The sequence below is a fragment of the Rhamphochromis sp. 'chilingali' genome, assembly GCF_963969265.1.
Source record: "Rhamphochromis sp. 'chilingali' genome assembly, chromosome: 11".
Lineage (NCBI taxonomy): Eukaryota > Metazoa > Chordata > Actinopteri > Cichliformes > Cichlidae > Rhamphochromis > Rhamphochromis sp. 'chilingali'.
Window position 1 is genome coordinate 16,196,278 of NC_137938.1, and position 22,540 is coordinate 16,218,817.

General features: G+C 39.6%; 3 protein-coding genes and 2 pseudogenes across 5 annotated transcripts; 2 read left to right on the top strand and 3 right to left on the bottom strand.

Moving 5' to 3' along the window:
• Positions 1-6,063: 6,063 nt before the first annotated feature.
• On the bottom strand, positions 6,064-6,583 carry LOC308405969 (hepcidin-like; the record flags this gene model as incomplete). Its single annotated transcript, XM_080896786.1, has 3 exons — positions 6,472-6,583; positions 6,296-6,373; positions 6,064-6,159 (listed from the first exon to the last, which is right to left on the bottom strand). The coding sequence occupies exons 1-3, from the start codon at positions 6,556-6,558 to the stop codon at positions 6,064-6,066; spliced, it is 261 nt and encodes an 86-aa protein (XP_080752912.1). The 5' UTR covers positions 6,559-6,583.
• A 465-nt stretch (positions 6,584-7,048) lies between these two features.
• Positions 7,049-7,560, top strand: LOC308405651 (hepcidin-like; annotated as a pseudogene). The gene is made up of 3 exons: positions 7,049-7,128; positions 7,216-7,302; positions 7,468-7,560. The product of its transcript is annotated as a hepcidin-like (transcript).
• A 6,423-nt stretch (positions 7,561-13,983) lies between these two features.
• On the bottom strand, positions 13,984-14,503 carry LOC308406160 (hepcidin-like; the record flags this gene model as incomplete). The annotated part of the gene is made up of 3 exons (XM_080897026.1): positions 14,392-14,503; positions 14,216-14,293; positions 13,984-14,079 (listed from the first exon to the last, which is right to left on the bottom strand). The coding sequence occupies exons 1-3, from the start codon at positions 14,476-14,478 to the stop codon at positions 13,984-13,986; spliced, it is 261 nt and encodes an 86-aa protein (XP_080753152.1). The 5' UTR covers positions 14,479-14,503.
• Positions 14,504-14,968: 465 nt separating this feature from the next.
• On the top strand, positions 14,969-15,480 carry LOC308405563 (hepcidin-like; annotated as a pseudogene). The gene is made up of 3 exons: positions 14,969-15,048; positions 15,136-15,222; positions 15,388-15,480. The product of its transcript is annotated as a hepcidin-like (transcript).
• A 6,432-nt stretch (positions 15,481-21,912) lies between these two features.
• Positions 21,913-22,432, bottom strand: LOC308405790 (hepcidin-like; the record flags this gene model as incomplete). The annotated part of the gene is made up of 3 exons (XM_080896535.1): positions 22,321-22,432; positions 22,145-22,222; positions 21,913-22,008 (listed from the first exon to the last, which is right to left on the bottom strand). The coding sequence occupies exons 1-3, from the start codon at positions 22,405-22,407 to the stop codon at positions 21,913-21,915; spliced, it is 261 nt and encodes an 86-aa protein (XP_080752661.1). The 5' UTR covers positions 22,408-22,432.
• Between the last annotated feature and the right edge of the window lie 108 nt (positions 22,433-22,540).

Genomic DNA, 22,540 nt, shown 5'->3' on the forward strand with positions numbered 1-22,540 from the left:
AAGCTTGCTAAATGATCCAGTCTGTGTTCAGAGATTAAACAGAATGATTTTTGAGTGAGACCAGTGGAAGTTGAATTGAAGTGTTACATTGACCATCATGCTTCCAGAATTGTGTTCACATTTCCACTTTCATTTCAGATCATTTTTTCTCATTTTTCTCTATTCTTAGTACACACCAAAGAGCAATGTTGTATTTATGTAGAAATATGTGCAAACCACCTCTTTACTGTTCCATGACTACAAGAGGAACATGAAGTATTCAAGGTGCTCCACCGAAAGATAAACATTTGCTTAATGACTGGGTGGATCAGTAAATTAAAACACACATTACACACATTTCCATTCACCTGCGCTGATGACAGATTAACTGTTTTAAATGAAACACACACTGGCAGTTTGGGTGAAATTTTATCGCATAATTGTTGAGTGTGTAAAGAGGCGTCCTGCTCTGACGTCTCCACTCCGCTGCAGATATAAGCAGTTACTCTGCAAGACTCTGACAGACCTTTTCCTCCATCCTCAGAGGAACCAAACTGCATCTTTTCTTTCAAAGCATGTTCAGTTCGACCTGCAGGTGAGTCCACACAGGTGAGTCTGCGACATCTCACGCAGCTCCTAAAGGCTATGTCGTTTTTATCTCAGTCTGAGTCTGTGGTATATTAAAGTAAGTGCCAGTAACATGTAAACTATTATCAAATAAATAATAAAACAAATGTAATCAATTGAACTCTATGTATTCTGTATATATATATATATATATATATATATATATATATATATATATATATATATAAAAAACACCCAGCACGCCCCTGCGGGCGGTTTATCCTTCAAGCTCGGGTCCTCTACCAGAGGCCTGGGAGCTTGAGGGTCCTGCGCAGTATCTTAGCTGTTCCCAGGACTGCGCTCTTCTGGACAGAGATCTCCGATGTTATTCCCGGGATCTGCTGGAGCCACTCGCCTAGCTTGGGAGTCACCGCACCTAGTGCTCCGATTACCACGGGGACCACTGTTACCTTCACCCTCCACATCCTTTCGAGCTCTTCTCTGAGCCCTTGGTATTTCTCCAGCTTCTCGTGTTCCTTCTTCCTGATATTGCTGTCATTCGGAACCGCTACATCGATCACTACGGCCGTCTTCTTCTGTTTGTCTACCACCACTATGTCCGGTTGGTTAGCCACCACCATTTTGTCCGTCTGTATCTGGAAGTCCCACAGGATCTTAGCTCGGTCATTCTCCACCACCCTTGGGCGCATCTCCCATTTTGACCTCGGGACTTCCAGGTTATACTCGGCACAGATGTTCCTGTACACTATGCCGGCCACTTGGTTATGGCGTTCCATGTATGCCTTGCCTGCTAGCATCTTGCACCCTGCTGTTATGTGCTGGATTGTCTCTGGGGCATCTTTACACAGCCTGCACCTGGGGTCTTGCCTGGTGTGATAGACCCCAGCCTCTATGGATCTTGTACTCAGAGCTTGTTCTTGTGCTGCCATGATTAGTGCCTCTGTGCTGTCTTTCAGTCCAGCTTTGTCCAGCCACTGGTAGGATTTCTGGATATCAGCCACCTCCTCTATCTGCCGGTGGTACATACCGTGCAGGGGCCTGTCCTTCCATGATGGTTCCTCGTCTCCCTCCTCTTTCTTGGGTTTCTGCTGCCTGAGGTATATATATATATATATATATATATATATATATATATATATATATATATATATATATATATATATATATATATATATATATATATTTAATGTTAAAAAAAGTGAAACTTATAATCATCTGTCTGCTTCTGTCTGAAAGGTAACAGCAGCGCTTCAGTGTCAGATCAGAGGTGAGAGGAAAATTAAAAAAAAACCAAAGTTACATATCTCCAAAGTCATTAATATGTGTATCAATTTCTAACATCAATAAGTCATTGTTTTAAAGGTGCTTAGAAATATAGATTAAATAAATATAATTAACACACAAATTTATATTTGTGTGTCTTAATTCAATTCAGTTTTATTTAAACAGTGCCAAATCACAATAACAGTCGCATCTTTCTAGCATCATTGTAAGGAAGAATGTAAGATACAATAATAATAATGCAGAGAAAAACCCAACAATCATATGACCCCCTTATGAGCAAGCATGTTGGCGACAGTGGAAGGAAAAACTCTCTTTTAACAGGAAGAAACCTCAAACAGAACCAGGCTCAGGGAGGGGCGGCCATCTGTTGGGGTGAGAGAAAGAAGACAGGACAAAAGGCATGTTGTCTCAGACATGTAGCACATTGTACAACAAGTGTTTAGAAATCATCGAGTACTAAAGATGCTAAGAAACTCTCCATTAATGTTACTGGAGTGGAGATATCAGGGATAGGCACGGTTGTGGCACTGATTCACTCTTTAAAAATATGGTCACCCCGGTGTGTCGGCCAGAACACCACCTAAGGCCAAATTGTCAAAAAGTATGGAAGAAGGAACTTGAGGTTTGGTTTGAAGCACTTTATACTTACAGCTCAATTCCTGTGGTTGTAATCACAGGGGGGGTGTGTGTGGCTTTTTATCATTCACGCACACATCACATCCCACAGGAATCAGTGCACCCCCACCGGACCAACACTGCTCGTCCGACATGAAACTGGCCATCTTACTAACTGGATGATGTCACCAGACAGTGGGCTGGATCAAACTAACAGAAGGTTAAATATTAAATGAACAGTTTATAAACTTATATAAACTTACAAACACCTGTATCAGAATTTAAATAGAATTGTCCTGTGAACTTTGGGCCCTTTTATACAGTTACAGATATATGAACATCATAAGAGGTGAAAAGGCTGTTATCTATTCAGTTTAAATTCTTTTTTTTCTTTTTAGAATATATATATATTTTATAGCCAACGTAGACAGCTGAATGAAATTATACCACCCTGTTAGGTCAGACCTGAGCACTGCACAGCCTCCTGTACAACACTGCTGAAGGATACATGCTTTCAGAGCAAAACACTGCGCAGTTTAAGAGTACTGCTGATGTAAGCTGGTCGTGAAATGCTACACTGTGACTAATGAGGCACCTTGGACCAAATGAGTATAAATACCAGCACCTTTTACCGCAGCCAAGCATCACAAAGGAGCTGACAGAAGCCAGTCAGAGGATCTGACCAACATAAACCATTCAACCTTCCTGAAAATGAAGACATAACATGTTGCAGTTGCAGGGGCCCTTCAGGAGAGCTCTGCTACATTTGCCGAAACAGGCCAACTTAAATTCATGAATGAGCAGCCAAGACACTAACATCTGGTTTTCTTTAAGCAGCCACAAGAGCTATCGGGGGCAACAAGCAATGACAGTCCAGTTGCAACTGTGAGTCAGCTAACATAAGGAGATGTTAGCTGACTCACAGTTGGTGTGCTCAATTCATTCAATTAAAACAATGACTGTAAAATCACTCAAATATAAGTGTGTGCGTGCGTGTGTGTGTGTGTGTGTGTATGTGTGGTTCTTTTAAAACATATTTTCCCAATGCCTCTCTCCACAGGAGAAAAGGGGGGGCGGGGGAGGGGGGGGTATGCTAAGGGATCGGCTCATACTGCAGGCTCTTGACATTTTGCTCTTGTCTTTCGCACAAAATCAAACAGAATCCTGTTAGGTGTCAGGTGTTACTTTTGCTTCAGACAGTAGATTGTTTTATCCGTGCTTTTACTGACTACTGAAACTTATGGAAGCCCGTTTCTGCCACAAAAAAAAAAGTATCCATAACTTGGAATTTCAAGTTATCTTTCTCAAGATTTCGACTTATTAACTCAAAATTTTGACTCATTTTCTTGAAATTTCGACTTATAAATTCAAAATTTCAATGTATTAATTCCAAATTTTGAGAAAAGTAAGTCAAAATTTCGAGTTAGCTCTGCCAATCAACAATCTACGTGGAATGCACACTCAAAACCGGATCACAACTAATTGGCGCTTTCAGGAGTACGTTTGCTGATCGAAACGCCATGTGATTCCGCTAATAACTCAAGGATTTCATCATTTGTGAAGTCACGCTGAAAATAATCAGCAATTTGTGCATTCACGACTGGCTGTAACACTGGTAGCTTAGCTGTAGCATTTGTAGCTGAGGGCTTCAGCTTCCAGGTAACAAGGAAAAGACGTCATTCACGTAGATTACTGATTTCGACTTATTAATTAAAAATTTTGAGCTACATTTCGAGTTAATGAGTCGAAATTTTGAGTTATGAATACTTTTTTTTTTGGCAGAAATGGGCTTCCATAGCACTAGCTTCTGTGGGGGTGAAAAAGTTGTAAACAGGAAAATAAACAAAGCGGGTGGCTTATGAATGCTCATATGATTTATCACATCATTGGACACTGCACTAGTACTGCTACTTTACAGTATACAGTATACACAAAAACACACACACAGATTCTTGGATTTATTCGCAAGGTGTTTCAGCACATAAATGAGCTGCTCCACTCACGGTTTGCAGGTGCACAGACCCCGAACCAAAAGGCAAAAGCCCTAAAATGAAACCCATTACACAGCTATTCACAATGAATGGTCAACAATAAGCTAAATATAGGAACACCATAAGAGGGTGGATCGATTAATAGATGGAGGGATGGACTCAATAGTGAGCAACTGCAATACAAACAACTGCAGCACCATTATATATCCATCTTCTTTAAAAAAAATAATTTTGTGTGTTATGCGTGTTTGTCATTATATCTCAAAGAATCAGCATTACTTTCCTTTTGCTTTGGTATTTGAGGACAAACTATGGTGAACAAGCAAATGCAGGCTTGCCTTTCACTTGGAATTTCCAAGCTGCAGGCTCAAGCATAGATGCTGGGAATACAGAGTGTTGCAAGTTCACCCATGAGAGCAGGCTGAACCATTGTGAGTTATGAGCGACAAAACGTGTCCTAGCTGCTTAAACAACATTGAGCAGCACACCAGACAGGTTTCAGAAAATAAATACAGCAGCCAAGGAAGAGTTAAGAGATAATAATTCTGTTTAGATGTAGGCCTTCTTTTGTTTTATGTACAGTAACTGTAAATGTTGCTTACACTATGGTTCTATGAGGCACTTTTACTGTGAGTCTGACAGGTTTTAGAAATTAGAACCAGCAACTAAGACAGAGTTAAGATGTAATATAACAACTTAGTTTATGCAAATGTAAGCCTGTCTTTGCTGGTTCACACACAGCTGTAAATCCAGTAGTAGTCCAGTGCCTAATACAAATCCAGTGCTTGTATTAGGCACTTTATACTGTGTATGAAATCTAAACATAGAAGAAAGAGTTTATAGCTTTTCTTTAACTCAACTACAGAAGCGCATTTTCTACAGGACTCAACACGTCATGCAGTGCTTTCAGAATATTGGTTATATGCTTATCTCATCATTCTTAAATGAACTCACAAATGACATCCACAGTTTGACGGATTGAATCTGAGTATTTAAAAAGTTATTATCTGCAGCAAATAAACATTCGAGATCCTGATCTGTTTTCATCCGTTTGGTTGGTTTAAAGAATTCTTTCATGAGCCATTAAAATTTTTGAAGTTATTATAGGGAAACAACGTATCAATGATAATGATATAAATAGTACATATTTTGGTTCTTCAATAAAAGTATCAGAATGATGCTTGAAAAAAGAAACTTGGAGTTGTAGAGCAAAGAAACAAACATGGATAATTTCCCATTTCCGATGCAGTGGAATTTCCCAGTCCCACTGATGCAAGACTGCTCCAGACATAGCTTTTGTACTTTGAGTGCTTGTTTCTCTGTGTGTGAACACTGTCCAGCCCACCCCACAAGAAAGTGGTTATGTAAATGGATAGATGGATGGATGGCCATTTTTAAAGGTCTAATAAAGGAAAAAGCTACATTTAAAATGACAACAAAAATGCACATTGCACTTAAATTAAAAGTTTATTGTGATAAACTGTGCAATACAAGCACGTGGTTGAGGCAGTAACTGAGGACACAATGTGACTAAAACAGTAGAATCTCACACATTAACTGTGACATACAGTTTGTTAATACTGAGTGGTTGTTGGAGCAGGAATCCTCAGAACCTGCAGCAAACTCCACAGATACCGGGGGTGCAGCAGCCACAGCAAAAGCGACACTTGATGCCACGCTTGTGTCTGCTGTTATACAGCGTCTGTAGGAAACACAAGAGACATGAGCACAGAGTTCATCTGCAGCAGCATCACTGCTCTTTATTTTCACCTGCTCTAACAAACACTTTCATTTAGCTGAAGTAATTTGGCCACCTTCACTCAGTTAGTGTTACTTACCTTCCATGAGTCCACTAATATCTGCTCATGTGCTGCTGCTGGATAGTCCATGCTCATTGGCTCCTCCAGCTCCTGCTCCTGTTAATGAACTGAGTGCAGTAGAAACCACATTGTAGCACTGAAACAAACATTTGCAGCTTGTAAGCTAATACACTTGGTTAAAGTCAAGTTCTTACTTCAGTGACTGGGACAGCAGAGCTCTGCTGAACACAAATGAATGTGGGCACGACGGCCACTGCAACTGCAACACTGAACGTCTTCATCTTAGGAAGCTTTGAGAGGCTCAAGTTCGACTCTTTCTCCTGGTCCGGATGATTGTTGTGAGCTGAGTCCTTCTGTCTGATGGTTAATGTGTGCAGAAGTGCTGATATTTATACTGATTTGGGCCCCTGCTGCCTTGTCACTCACAGCTCTTACTCTACCTGATTTCAGGAACATTGCAAAACTCCATATTTTCCTGTGCTATGAAATTGTAGGAATGGAAAATTCCTGAGGAAGGAGAAAATCTGTACTTTTCTCAGTCGGCATGAACTTTGACCTTCGGATGTTTAACTATATGGGTTTTCCCTGTCCTATTGATGCAAGCCTGTTCCCGACAGTAGTTTCTGTACTCTAAGTGACGAGGCAGCAGTGGAGCAAATGAGTATAAATACCAGCACCGTTTCCCTCAGTCAACCATCACAAAGGCGCTGACAAGAGTCAACGAGAGAGTCAAAGGATCTGACCACCTTAAACCACTCAAACCTCCTGAAGATGGAGACGTTCAGCGTTGCAGTTGCAGTGGCCGTTGCACTCATGTGTGCATTCAGCAGAGCTCTGCCACATTTGCTGAGGTTACATACTGTGTTAAATTCATGTAATGTGCTTCTTCTGCATGAATTTGTTGTGAAGATGCTAAGATCTGTTTTCTTTCTCTACAGATACGAGAACTGCAAGAGCTACAAGAGGCTGTGAGCACTGACAGTCCAGCTGCTGAACATCAGGAGGTATCAGCTGACTCATGGGTGGTGAGTTTACTTCAATAAATGAATGAAGACAGTAATTGTGAGATCTCTCAAATGCAGGGAGATGTTTAAAATAAACTGTGCACTCACAACTTTTCATAAAATTAGAAACAATGAAGTGACTTGCAGCTGAAGATAAACTCTCTGCTCTTCTCCTCTTTCACACAGATGCCGTACCACAGACAGAAGCGTGGCATGAAGTGTCGCTTTTGCTGCGGCTGCTGCAATGCTGGTGTCTGTGGATTGTGCTGCAGATTCTGAGAATATCTACCTGCGATTCTCACATCAACCACTAAGTATAGACTGTTATACATGAAATGATTTGACTGCTTAGCATTTGTTAAAGTCTGACAGTGTTTCTTCATCTGGTCATCCTGCTGTATCAGTGAACAGTGTACCAAGCATTTGGAACTACAGTATGTTATTATATTAAAAAGTTCAGAGTCACTATACTACAACATGTGCTGTCTGTTTCTGTTTCTGTCTGACAAGAATTAAACATTAATGGAAACCAGTGACATGAAGCTCCTGATGTACAGTTTTTGTGCTGATGTCAGTTAAGAGTTGTTGCCTCATACTCTTGCCCATGTCGTATGTGGTACAACCTGTTAATAGAGCCAAGCCATTGATAGCAAAAGTAAAGTGAGCATATTTTCCCATATTTGTAATTATATGAGTGGGGAGCATCTCATCATCATTCAATTTTACCACTAATTATGACAAAAATGCAGTAATGTACAATAGCTTTGAGCTGATGGACTGGTTCATTGGTTATTTGAAAGTTAAACCAAGCATACTTTTTTTTAAAGAATGTAGAAGTGTTAGATAATGTTTCCTAGAAACACTTTCTATACAAGTTCATTCATAAATGTTTTAGACAACCTTATCTCGACAACCTTTCACTGAATTTATTTGGAGGTGTTTTCACGGTGTGCATATGAAGTTTCTAAGCTGCATGATTAATGCAGGAATCCCTCACACAGAAGAAAAAGAGAGAATAGAAAGATTTGCGTACAGCAGAAATTTGATACTGGACATAATAATAGAAAACATCTCAACAATACTGAGAGACGTTGCACTGTGGTGAAACTGTAAAGTAGGTGTAACACTGTGTAATGCTGTTTCAGATAATATCTGTACTGTATGTGCGCTGCATCCGTTCTGCAGAACATTTAAGCAAAATATTTCACGACACTTCAAAAAAAGCTAGAGTAGCTGTATCATGTGGATGTAGCGTATCACAAACAGGCTCAAAGCCAGTACAACCAAACGTGATCAAACGTCAGGCCAAGGTGGAACTGATTCCTATCTTCTGTAACTTCTACAACACTGTCCAATAGAGACACATGAATGAAATGCAGTGTCGTTAAAAACACTGATGATTTTTTTTCATATTCTTCATTTTAAGAATTTAATATATTTACATCAGAATAAACTTTTAGGCATTACGCTGACTGATTGATGCAGAATTCCCGTTGGACTGTTCCCATCACGACCCAGGTGATCAGTCTCTCGATAGCTTTTCCTCTGGTTCCTGCTCTCTGCTGACACTCCTAGCTGCAGCCACGTTCTCCATTCCATCTCTTTAAACAAATTCTTATAAATAGTTTAACCATGTGCATTTAGTTCAGTATTACCTGTTGCCTGTGTCCTTGTCTTTTGGGAAAATACTTTACACAAATAATGGCTCAAAAAGGATTCCTTTTTTTTACTGTGCTGCAATTGATTACTGGATTATTTGTACCATTAATTAGTGTCAACTAATTTTTATTCAGTCTCCACATAGGATATTCTTGTGAAGATGGAATATGGGGGAGAGCAGAAGTGCGTTGAAGTTCCACAAAGGGATGAATGAAGGACATGCATATTGTATTGAAGAAATAAGTGATGAGAATGCTGTTATTTGCATTTACCATGTCAGACCTTTTGATAAACAAAATTCTAATGAAAGTGAGAACATGTATACTGTTACATCTTTCAGAAAATGTTTTGAAATTGTGGTGCACAGTTCAGAATAAATGTTTTTCAAAAACCATTGCGTCTTTTTAGTAAATGTTTATTTCCAAAAGAAATTTCTAGAAGTTCAGAACAGTAAAATTCCCGCTTTTTAGAATGAATTAGAAGATAACTCTTACGTAGTTAAACTAAAATACTCTTTTGAGAGTTAATATATAAACTCTTAACACCAAGTGTTAAATTATCAACTCCAGACAGATTTGGTGTTTAACACTAAATCAGAGTTAACGTACCAACTCTCCAAAAAGAGTTAAATTTTAAATTCAATTCAATTTTTTTTATATAGTGCCAAATCACAGTAACAGTCACCTCAAGGTGCTTTATATTGTAAGGTATACTTACAAAGAAAAACCCAACAATCAAATGACCCCCTATGAGCAAGCACTTTGGCGACAGTGGGAAGGAAAAACTCCCTTTTAACAGGAAGAAACCTCCAGCAGAACCAGGCTCAGGGAGGGGCGGCCATCTGCTGCGACCGGTTGGGGAGGGGGAAGGAAAACAGGATAAAGACATTCTGTGGAAGAGAGCCAGAGGTTAACAACAAGTACAATTCAGTGCAGAGAGGTCTATTAACACATAGTGGGTGAAGAAGAAACACCCAGTGCATCATGGGAATCCCCCAGCAGCCTACGCCTAATGCTGGACATACACTGTGCGATTTTTGGCCCATTTTGAGCCGATTTTTCAGTCGTGCAACTGTTTTGGGGATCGACCCGAGTTTGGCCTTAATCGTGTGTCGTGCATTGTATACATGGGGTAACGAGAAGTGATTAACACCTCACGATCAGCTCCTGATCATCAGTCATTTGGTCGTAAGAAAATCAAACCTGTTTGAGGGTCGTGAGGGTGTCAACGCAGCGTCTCTCACTGCGCACGCGCAAACACAGAGATGAAAGCGAAAAGACAGAACAGCACGGCAGTGCAGCGTGTGATCCGGACACAAGCGATGGAGGCACAACTTGTAGAACTGCCAAGCTCATCCGAGCCTTTTCGATGTGACTTCACAAAATTATCGCGACCACAACAACCGTGAAAATAGTGTAAAATTTTGTGTTATAACCTTCATGCTATGGACGAACAGTGTGAGCACTCAGGTTGCACAGAGCATCGGGCCGTATAGTATGAGACCCTGCATCGTGACCTACGAACTTCTAACCCCTACGAGTCAATCGGAGAGTTTGAACAGGAGCTGAATAACGCGACTGAAAAAATTGCACAGTGTATGCCCAACTTATGGCAGCAAAACCATGGGAGGATTCAGGGTCACCTGAGTAGGCCATCAGCCTACTAAAAGGATACAGAAAAATCACGTTGAAATAGTGTTAGTTGTCATCACAGGTGCTGGTGGACTCAGTTGAACACCTCCGAAATTTGCAAACGCGCAAGCATTCCTCTTCTTCTTCCAAATCCTCTCTGGACCTTTTCCTCGAGCCTCCAGTTTCATGGTTGTCAGTCTCTTCATGGGCATCTTCAAAGAGTTCATCACTACTGCTCTCAGAGTGATCATACACAATTGAGCTGGTCCCCGAATCAGAGTTTGCGAGCCTGGATCTTTTGCTATTAGGCTCTTCTTCATCTCCATCTTCCTTTCTGGACCTTTTCGTGGATCCAACAGACAGCGGTACCTCATCAGCAAGATTACCAAGATGAGGACAGCCCTCGCTATCAGTATCACAGGCAGAGATGAAGTCAGAGTCATCATCAGAAAACTCCTCGCTCCATCTGATTCTTTTGTTGGGCTCCACATCTTCCACATCCATCTCTCTAGACCTCTTCCTGGATACACCTGGCTGAGGATCCTCTTCTGGGATGTACGGGTGAACATCCTCACAGTCTTCAAATGCCTCATCAGAATCGTCATTTTCAATGCCGACAACAACAACAGCATTATGATCATCATGCAGTTCATTGTTGTCAACATTGGCATCATTGTCTCTCACATTAATATTGTGATTGTTTACATTGTTGACATTGCCGTCATTGACATTGTGAAAGTCAATATATAAGACATCATATCGATCCTCTAATTCATCTAGTATCTCAGTCAGCCTCCAAAAAAAGATATCATAGAGAGTAACATAAAGTCTTTCCAGTAAACCCCAGATTCCACCAACAGGTTCGTAAGCTGGCTCCTGATCTCCTCTTGGAAACATTTCTGGGTTAACCTGTCGGCCTGCAAGATCATTTTATCTTTTAATTAGCATTCATAAACATCTGCTGAAAATCAGTTTTTCATCAATTTTACGACTGAGTGCATGTGCTTACCATTACGGTTATTTTGTGATCCATCTCCGCTTCCATTCATTTTGACTACAAGGAACAGAAAACAACAATGATCACTAAACAACTCAGAATGTTCAGCGAATTTGCTTTTTTTGTGATAACTTTAGGCTACGTCCACACGTACACGGGCACTTTTGTAAACGGAAATTTTCCTTTTTCGTTTAAAAAAAATCCCGTCCACATGTGCAGTTTTGAAAAAATATCTCCTTCCACATGTAAACCCTAAAAACAAAGTCAGGAACATGCCAAATCCTAACCGTGTAGAAATGTTGGCCAATCAGAAGTCTAGAAGCCTGGGAGGAAAACCTCACAAAACCTTACATACTATACTTCTGAAAGGTTTTTGTCTTTTTCTGGAAAGGCAGCTAATGTTGTGTTACTTTCAAGTGCCTTCATCATTTCAAATGTTAATAGCTAAAGACAGCATTTTGGCTGGTATAGACTCACAACTTTGGAATGGACAAAATGCATATAGCATACATGAATGTAAATTTTTTAAATTACATTTATTGCAAACCGACGTCAGGATTTGTGTTGTGAGAGCGTCTGTGTTGAATGATGCTCACTCTGATGCCTCTGTCTTTCTAAATGGAGGGACAGTAACTGCGTGTGTTTGTGTAAGCGTGTAAAAACTGCAGATACTAAGATTAACAGCAGAGCTTCTGTCACTCTAAGATATGATTAAGAACATTTTCTAATTTATGTATAATTTGTCAAATATTACAACAGCTGACAAATAGTTAAGTCTTCATTTGTTTTCCTGAATAATAGAGCCACATCATCCTCTCTATGATGTAAAATATAGTCTAGACTTGCACAATGTAAAGTACAGAAATACTGTCCTGGCAGGCAGGAAAATCAGGCTTTATATTTAAGTAAATGATCTTAAGTCTATAAAATGAAATTTGAACTTACTTTAGTTCTTGGTAAGTTACAGAGCAGTTAATCCTCAGGGAAATGTAGAAATTTCACTAAATAGTCGTCTTCCTTCATACGGTTGCAGTGTCTCTTCAGTTGTGTTTTCATATGCTGATGTTTTCATTCAAAACATGTTTAAATGCTGCGATGCCATTCTAGCATCATAGACTGCGGAATGTATATAGATTATTTTTACATCAAGTTGTATGCACAGATTTTGATATCTTTTATATGGAGACAAAAAATACTTAAGACAGAAGTGAATCTTAAAAACTAAAGCAGTCAATGTGTGTTTTTTTTTTATTCTAATAGTTACTGTAAAGTTCTACTCTAAGAGATTCATCTTGGCCTTTATGCAGGGTTAAAGCTCAATAATGAGGACACACACAAAATATAATACATTTCTTTATGATTGTTAGGCAAAAACAAAGAGAACCCAAAGCTATCAAAACATATATCCACAGTCTTATTCTTGCTCTGCTCCCTAATTTTCCCCTGGAGGCATCACTATGGCAACAAAACAACATGCATTAAATGACGTTCCAAACAACAACAACCAAACTGTTTTCAGTGCTTAATATTTAACATGTCTTCATTATAAACTGTATTTGTGCAAATCAGTGAGGTTGATGTGCACAAGCTGGGATTCAGACTTCGGAGGGTTAATCCAAAAATTAGGTTTACATTGTTGTTCATGACAGTGCAGATTTCTGACGTTTTGTGTGCTTTAAGCATTTAACAATTTGATTATTTTCTAACAAAAAACAGTGTGAAACTCAAGTTACACTTGTGTTTGTAAATGAACTGCCCCATGTCGTGTAGCTTTCTGGATTTTATACTTATTGGGCTACATCTTTATTTATTACACAGGCTATACAGTACATAACATCAAAACTCACATGTTTTATCTAACTAAAGTGTTTAATTATGTGGGCTACAGACAATAATCAAGTTATGGACTCTATTTATATGAAAAATGTATATATTTACTGCATTTGAATCATTTTAACCATATGTAACCAACTGCGTATGTGTTTGAAATAAAAATAGAATATTTTGGAGAGTCTCCCCTCAAAGTCAGAACACTTTGGTGTTTGGTTAAATTGTGATTTTGAATCAGTTACAGGGGTTACTGTGATCATGAATGCTTTTCTCTCTATGTGTTAACACTGTCCAGGATATACCCTGCCTGTAGCCCTATGGCAGCTTTGATGGATGAATTGATGGATGGACGGTGCATAGCAGTCAGTTTTACAAATGTAACAAAGGAAAATACGACATTTAAAATGACAACAAAAATCCACATTATATCTACATGACCATAACGTTTATTGTGATAAACTGTGCAATACAAGCACGTGGTTGAGGCAGTAACTGAGGACACAATGTTACTAAAACAGTATAATCTCACACATTAACTGTGACATACAGTTTGTTAATGCTGAGTGGTTGTTGGAGCAGGAATCCTCAGAACCTGCAGCAAACTCCACAGATACCGGGGGTGCAGCAGCCACAGCAAAAGCGACACTTGATGCCACGCTTGTGTCTGCTGTTATACAGCGTCTGTAGGAAACACAAGAGACATGAGCACAGAGTTCATCTGCAGCAGCATCACTGCTCTTTATTTTCACCTGCTCTAACAAACACTTTCATTTAGCTGAAGTAATTTGGCCACCTTCACTCAGTTAGTGTTACTTACCTTCCATGAGTCCACTAATATCTGCTCATGTGCTGCTGCTGGATAGTCCATGCTCATTGGCTCCTCCAGCTCCTGCTCCTGTTAATGAATTGAGTGCAGTAGAAACCACATTGTAGCACTGAAACAAACATTTGCAGCTTGTAAGCTAATACACTTGGTTAAAGTCAAGTTCTTACTTCAGTGACTGGGACAGCAGAGCTCTGCTGAACACAAATGAATGTGGGCACGACGGCCACTGCAACTGCAACACTGAACGTCTTCATCTTAGGAAGCTTTGAGAGGCTCAAGTTCGACTCTTTCTCCTGGTCCGGATGATTGTTGTGAGCTGAGTCCTTCTGTCTGATGGTTAATGTGTGCAGAAGTGCTGATATTTATACTGATTTGGGCCCCTGCTGCCTTGTCACTCACAGCTCTTACTCTACCTGATTTCAGGAACATTGCAAAACTCCATATTTTCCTGTGCTATGAAATTGTAGGAATGGAAAATTCCTGAGGAAGGAGAAAATCTGTACTTTTCTCAGTCGGCATGAACTTTGACCTTCGGATGTTTAACTATATGGGTTTTCCCTGTCCTATTGATGCAAGCCTGTTCCCGACAGTAGTTTCTGTACTCTAAGTGACGAGGCAGCAGTGGAGCAAATGAGTATAAATACCAGCACCGTTTCCCTCAGTCAACCATCACGAAGGCGCTGACAAGAGTCAACGAGAGAGTCAAAGGATCTGACCACCTTAAACCACTCAAACCTCCTGAAGATGGAGACGTTCAGCGTTGCAGTTGCAGTGGCCGTTGCACTCATGTGTGCATTCAGCAGAGCTCTGCCACATTTGCTGAGGTTACATACTGTGTTAAATTCATGTAATGTGCTTCTTCTGCATGAATTTGTTGTGAAGATGCTAAGATCTGTTTTCTTTCTCTACAGATACGAGAACTGCAAGAGCTACAAGAGGCTGTGAGCACTGACAGTCCAGCTGCTGAACATCAGGAGGTATCAGCTGACTCATGGGTGGTGAGTTTACTTCAATAAATGAATGAAGACAGTAATTGTGAGATCTCTCAAATGCAGGGAGATGTTTAAAATAAACTGTGCACTCACAACTTTTCATAAAATTAGAAACAATGAAGTGACTTGCAGCTGAAGATAAACTCTCTGCTCTTCTCCTCTTTCACACAGATGCCGTACCACAGACAGAAGCGTGGCATGAAGTGTCGCTTTTGCTGCGGCTGCTGCAATGCTGGTGTCTGTGGATTGTGCTGCAGATTCTGAGAATATCTACCTGCGATTCTCACATCAACCACTAAGTATAGACTGTTATACATGAAATGATTTGACTGCTTAGCATTTGTTAAAGTCTGACAGTGTTTCTTCATCTGGTCATCCTGCTGTATCAGTGAACAGTGTACCAAGCATTTGGAACTACAGTATGTTATTATATTAAAAAGTTCAGAGTCACTATACTACAACATGTGCTGTCTGTTTCTGTTTCTGTCTGACAAGAATTAAACATTAATGGAAACCAGTGACATGAAGCTCCTGATGTACAGTTTTTGTGCTGATGTCAGTTAAGAGTTGTTGCCTCATACTCTTGCCCATGTCGTATGTGGTACAACCTGTTAATAGAGCCAAGCCATTGATAGCAAAAGTAAAGTGAGCATATTTTCCCATATTTGTAATTATATGAGTGGGGAGCATCTCATCATCATTCAATTTTACCACTAATTATGACAAAAATGCAGTAATGTACAATAGCTTTGAGCTGATGGACTGGTTCATTGGTTATTTGAAAGTTAAACCAAGCATACTTTTTTTTAAAGAATGTAGAAGTGTTAGATAATGTTTCCTAGAAACACTTTCTATACAAGTTCATTCATAAATGTTTTAGACAACCTTATCTCGACAACCTTTCACTGAATTTATTTGGAGGTGTTTTCACGGTGTGCATATGAAGTTTCTAAGCTGCATGATTAATGCAGGAATCCCTCACACAGAAGAAAAAGAGAGAATAGAAAGATTTGCGTACAGCAGAAATTTGATACTGGACATAATAATAGAAAACATCTCAACAATACTGAGAGACGTTGCACTGTGGTGAAACTGTAAAGTAGGTGTAACACTGTGTAATGCTGTTTCAGATAATATCTGTACTGTATGTGCGCTGCATCCGTTCTGCAGAACATTTAAGCAAAATATTTCACGACACTTCAAAAAAAGCTAGAGTAGCTGTATCATGTGGATGTAGCGTATCACAAACAGGCTCAAAGCCAGTACAACCAAACGTGATCAAACGTCAGGCCAAGGTGGAACTGATTCCTATCTTCTGTAACTTCTACAACACTGTCCAATAGAGACACATGAATGAAATGCAGTGTCGTTAAAAACACTGATGATTTTTTTTCATATTCTTCATTTTAAGAATTTAATATATTTACATCAGAATAAACTTTTAGGCATTACGCTGACTGATTGATGCAGAATTCCCGTTGGACTGTTCCCATCACGACCCAGGTGATCAGTCTCTCGATAGCTTTTCCTCTGGTTCCTGCTCTCTGCTGACACTCCTAGCTGCAGCCACGTTCTCCATTCCATCTCTTTAAACAAATTCTTATAAATAGTTTAACCATGTGCATTTAGTTCAGTATTACCTGTTGCCTGTGTCCTTGTCTTTTGGGAAAATACTTTACACAAATAATGGCTCAAAAAGGATTCCTTTTTTTTACTGTGCTGCAATTGATTACTGGATTATTTGTACCATTAATTAGTGTCAACTAATTTTTATTCAGTCTCCACATAGGATATGCTTGTGAAGATGGAATATGGGGGAGAGCAGAAGTGCGTTGAAGTTCCACAAAGGGATGAATGAAGGACATGCATATTGTATTGAAGAAATAAGTAATGAGAATGCTGTTATTTGCATTTACCAGCTCACCTATGTCAGACCTTTTAATAAACAAAATTCTAATGAAAGTGAGAACATGTACACTGTTACATCTTTCAGAAAATGTTTTGAAATTGTGGTGCACAGTTCAGAATAAATGTTTTTCAAAAACCATTGCGTCTTTTTAGTAAATGTTTATTTCCAAAAGAAATTTCTAGAAGTTCAGAACAGTAAAATTCCCGCTTTTTAGAATGAATTAGAAGATAACTCTTACGTAGTTAAACTAAAATACTCTTTTGAGAGTTAATATATAAACTCTTAACACCAAGTGTTAAATTATCAACTCCAGACAGATTTGGTGTTTAACACTAAATCAGAGTTAACGTACCAACTCTCCAAAAAGAGTTAAATTTTAAATTCAATTCAATTTTTTTTATATAGTGCCAAATCACAGTAACAGTCACCTCAAGGTGCTTTATATTGTAAGGTATACTTACAAAGAAAAACCCAACAATCAAATGACCCCCTATGAGCAAGCACTTTGGCGACAGTGGGAAGGAAAAACTCCCTTTTAACAGGAAGAAACCTCCAGCAGAACCAGGCTCAGGGAGGGGCGGCCATCTGCTGCGACCGGTTGGGGAGGGGGAAGGAAAACAGGATAAAGACATTCTGTGGAAGAGAGCCAGAGGTTAACAACAAGTACAATTCAGTGCAGAGAGGTCTATTAACACATAGTGGGTGAAGAAGAAACACCCAGTGCATCATGGGAATCCCCCAGCAGCCTACGCCTAATGCTGGACATACACTGTGCGATTTTTGGCCCATTTTGAGCCGATTTTTCAGTCGTGCAACTGTTTTGGGGATCGACCCGAGTTTGGCCTTAATCGTGTGTCGTGCATCGTATACATGGGGTAACGAGAAGTGATTAACACCTCACGATCAGCTCCTGATCATCAGTCATTTGGTCGTAAGAAAATCAAACCTGTTTGAGGGTCGTGAGGGTGTCAACGCAGCGTCTCTCACTGCGCACGCGCAAACACAGAGATGAAAGCGAAAAGACAGAACAGCACGGCAGTGCAGCGTGTGATCCGGACACAAGCGATGGAGGCACAACTTGTAGAACTGCCAAGCTCATCCGAGCCTTTTCGATGTGACTTCACAAAATTATCGCGACCACAACAACCGTGAAAATAGTGTAAAATTTTGTGTTATAACCTTCATGCTATGGACGAACAGTGTGAGCACTCAGGTTGCACAGAGCATCGGGCCGTATAGTATGAGACCCTGCATCGTGACCTACGAACTTCTAACCCCTACGAGTCAATCGGAGAGTTTGAACAGGAGCTGAATAACGCGACTGAAAAAATTGCACAGTGTATGCCCAACTTATGGCAGCAAAACCAAGGGAGGATTCAGGGTCACCTGAGTAGGCCATCAGCCTACTAAAAGGATACAGAAAAATCACGTTGAAATAGTGTTAGTTGTCATCACAGGTGCTGGTGGACTCATTTGAACACCTCTGAAATTTGCAAACGCGCAAGCATTCCTCTTCTTCTTCCAAATCCTCTCTGGACCTTTTCCTCGAGCCTCCAGTTTCATGGTTGTCAGTCTCTTCATGGGCATCTTCAAAGAGTTCATCACTACTGCTCTCAGAGTGATCATACACAATTGAGCTGGTCCCCGAATCAGAGTTTGCGAGCCTGGATCTTTTGCTATTAGGCTCTTCTTCATCTCCATCTTCCTTTCTGGACCTTTTCGTGGATCCAACAGACAGCGGTACCTCATCAGCAATATTACCAAGATGAGGACAGCCCTCGCTATCAGTATCACAGGCAGAGATGAAGTCAGAGTCATCATCAGAAAACTCCTCGCTCCATCTGATTCTTTTGTTGGGCTCCACATCTTCCACATCCATCTCTCTAGACCTCTTCCTGGATACACCTGGCTGAGGATCCTCTTCTGGGATGTACGGGTGAACATCCTCACAGTCTTCAAATGCCTCATCAGAATCGTCATTTTCAATGCCGACAACAACAACAGCATTATGATCATCATGCAGTTCATTGTTGTCAACATTGGCATCATTGTCTCTCACATTAATATTGTGATTGTTTACATTGTTGACATTGCCGTCATTGACATTGTGAAAGTCAATATATAAGACATCATATCGATCCTCTAATTCATCTAGTATCTCAGTCAGCCTCCAAAAAAAGATATCATAGAGAGTAACATAAAGTCTTTCCAGTAAACCCCAGATTCCACCAACAGGTTCGTAAGCTGGCTCCTGATCTCCTCTTGGAAACATTTCTGGGTTAACCTGTCGGCCTGCAAGATCATTTTATCTTTTAATTAGCATTCATAAACATCTGCTGAAAATCAGTTTTTCATCAATTTTACGACTGAGTGCATGTGCTTACCATTACGGTTATTTTGTGATCCATCTCCGCTTCCATTCATTTTGACTACAAGGAACAGAAAACAACAATGATCACTAAACAACTCAGAATGTTCAGCGAATTTGCTTTTTTTGTGATAACTTTAGGCTACGTCCACACGTACACGGGCACTTTTGTAAACGGAAATTTTCCTTTTTCGTTTAAAAAAAATCCCGTCCACATGTGCAGTTTTGAAAAAATATCTCCTTCCACATGTAAACCCTAAAAACAAAGTCAGGAACATGCCAAATCCTAACCGTGTAGAAATGTTGGCCAATCAGAAGTCTAGAAGCCTGGGAGGAAAACCTCACAAAACCTTACATACTATACTTCTGAAAGGTTTTTGTCTTTTTCTGGAAAGGCAGCTAATGTTGTGTTACTTTCAAGTGCCTTCATCATTTCAAATGTTAATAGCTAAAGACAGCATTTTGGCTGGTATAGACTCACAACTTTGGAATGGACAAAATGCATATAGCATACATGAATGTAAATTTTTTAAATTACATTTATTGCAAACCGACGTCAGGATTTGTGTTGTGAGAGCGTCTGTGTTGAATGATGCTCACTCTGATGCCTCTGTCTTTCTAAATGGAGGGACAGTAACTGCGTGTGTTTGTGTAAGCGTGTAAAAACTGCAGATACTAAGATTAACAGCAGAGCTTCTGTCACTCTAAGATATGATTAAGAACATTTTCTAATTTATGTATAATTTGTCAAATATTACAACAGCTGACAAATAGTTAAGTCTTCATTTGTTTTCCTGAATAATAGAGCCACATCATCCTCTCTATGATGTAAAATATAGTCTAGACTTGCACAATGTAAAGTACAGAAATACTGTCCTGGCAGGCAGGAAAATCAGGCTTTATATTTAAGTAAATGATCTTAAGTCTATAAAATGAAATTTGAACTTACTTTAGTTCTTGGTAAGTTACAGAGCAGTTAATCCTCAGGGAAATGTAGAAATTTCACTAAATAGTCGTCTTCCTTCATACGGTTGCAGTGTCTCTTCAGTTGTGTTTTCATATGCTGATGTTTTCATTCAAAACATGTTTAAATGCTGCGATGCCATTCTAGCATCATAGACTGCGGAATGTACATAGATTATTTTTACATCAAGTTGTATGCACAGATTTTGATATCTTTTATATGGAGACAAAAAATACTTAAGACAGAAGTGAATCTTAAAAACTAAAGCAGTCAATGTGTGTTTTTTTTTTATTCTAATAGTTACTGTAAAGTTCTACTCTAAGAGATTCATCTTGGCCTTTATGCAGGGTTAAAGCTCAATAATGAGGACACACACAAAATATAATACATTTCTTTATGATTGTTAGGCAAAAACAAAGAGAACCCAAAGCTATCAAAACATATATCCACAGTCTTATTCTTGCTCTGCTCCCTAATTTTCCCCTGGAGGCATCACTATGGCAACAAAACAACATGCATTAAATGACGTTCCAAACAACAACAACCAAACTGTTTTCAGTGCTTAATATTTAACATGTCTTCATTATAAACTGTATTTGTGCAAATCAGTGAGGTTGATGTGCACAAGCTGGGATTCAGACTTCGGAGGGTTAATCCAAAAATTAGGTTTACATTGTTGTTCATGACAGTGCAGATTTCTGACGTTTTGTGTGCTTTAAGCATTTAACAATTTGATTATTTTCTAACAAAAAACAGTGTGAAACTCAAGTTACACTTGTGTTTGTAAATGAACTGCCCCATGTCGTGTAGCTTTCTGGATTTTATACTTATTGGGCTACATCTTTATTTATTACACAGGCTATACAGTACATAACATCAAAACTCACATGTTTTATCTAACTAAAGTGTTTAATTATGTGGGCTACAGACAATAATCAAGTTATGGACTCTATTTATATGAAAAATGTATATATTTACTGCATTTGAATCATTTTAACCATATGTAACCAACTGCGTATGTGTTTGAAATAAAAATAGAATATTTTGGAGAGTCTCCCCTCAAAGTCAGAACACTTTGGTGTTTGGTTAAATTGTGATTTTGAATCAGTTACAGGGGTTACTGTGATCATGAATGCTTTTCTCTCTATGTGTTAACACTGTCCAGGATATACCCTGCCTGTAGCCCTATGGCAGCTTTGATGGATGAATTGATGGATGGACGGTGCATAGCAGTCAGTTTTACAAATGTAACAAAGGAAAATACGACATTTAAAATGACAACAAAAATCCACATTATATCTACATGACCATAAAGTTTATTGTGATAAACTGTGCAATACAAGCACGTGGTTGAGGCAGTAACTGAGGACACAATGTTACTAAAACAGTATAATCTCACACATTAACTGTGACATACAGTTTGTTAATGCTGAGTGGTTGTTGGAGCAGGAATCCTCAGAACCTGCAGCAAACTCCACAGATACCGGGGGTGCAGCAGCCACAGCAAAAGCGACACTTGATGCCACGCTTGTGTCTGCTGTTATACAGCGTCTGTAGGAAACACAAGAGACATGAGCACAGAGTTCATCTGCAGCAGCATCACTGCTCTTTATTTTCACCTGCTCTAACAAACACTTTCATTTAGCTGAAGTAATTTGGCCACCTTCACTCAGTTAGTGTTACTTACCTTCCATGAGTCCACTGATGCCTCCTCATGTGCTGCTGCTGGATAGTCCATGCTCATTGGCTCCTCCAGCTCCTGCTCCTGTTAATGAATTGAGTGCAGTAGAAACCACATTGTAGCACTGAAACAAACATTTGCAGCTTGTAAGCTAATACACTTGGTTAAAGTCAAGTTCTTACTTCAGTGACTGGGACAGCAGAGCTCTGCTGAACACAAATGAATGTGGGCACGACGGCCACTGCAACTGCAACACTGAACGTCTTCATCTTAGGAAGCTTTGAGAGGCTCAAGTTCGACTCTTTCTCCTGGTCCGGATGATTGTTGTGAGCTGAGTCCTTCTGTCTGATGGTTAATGTGTGCAGAAGTGCTGATATTTATACTGATTTGGGCCCCTGCTGC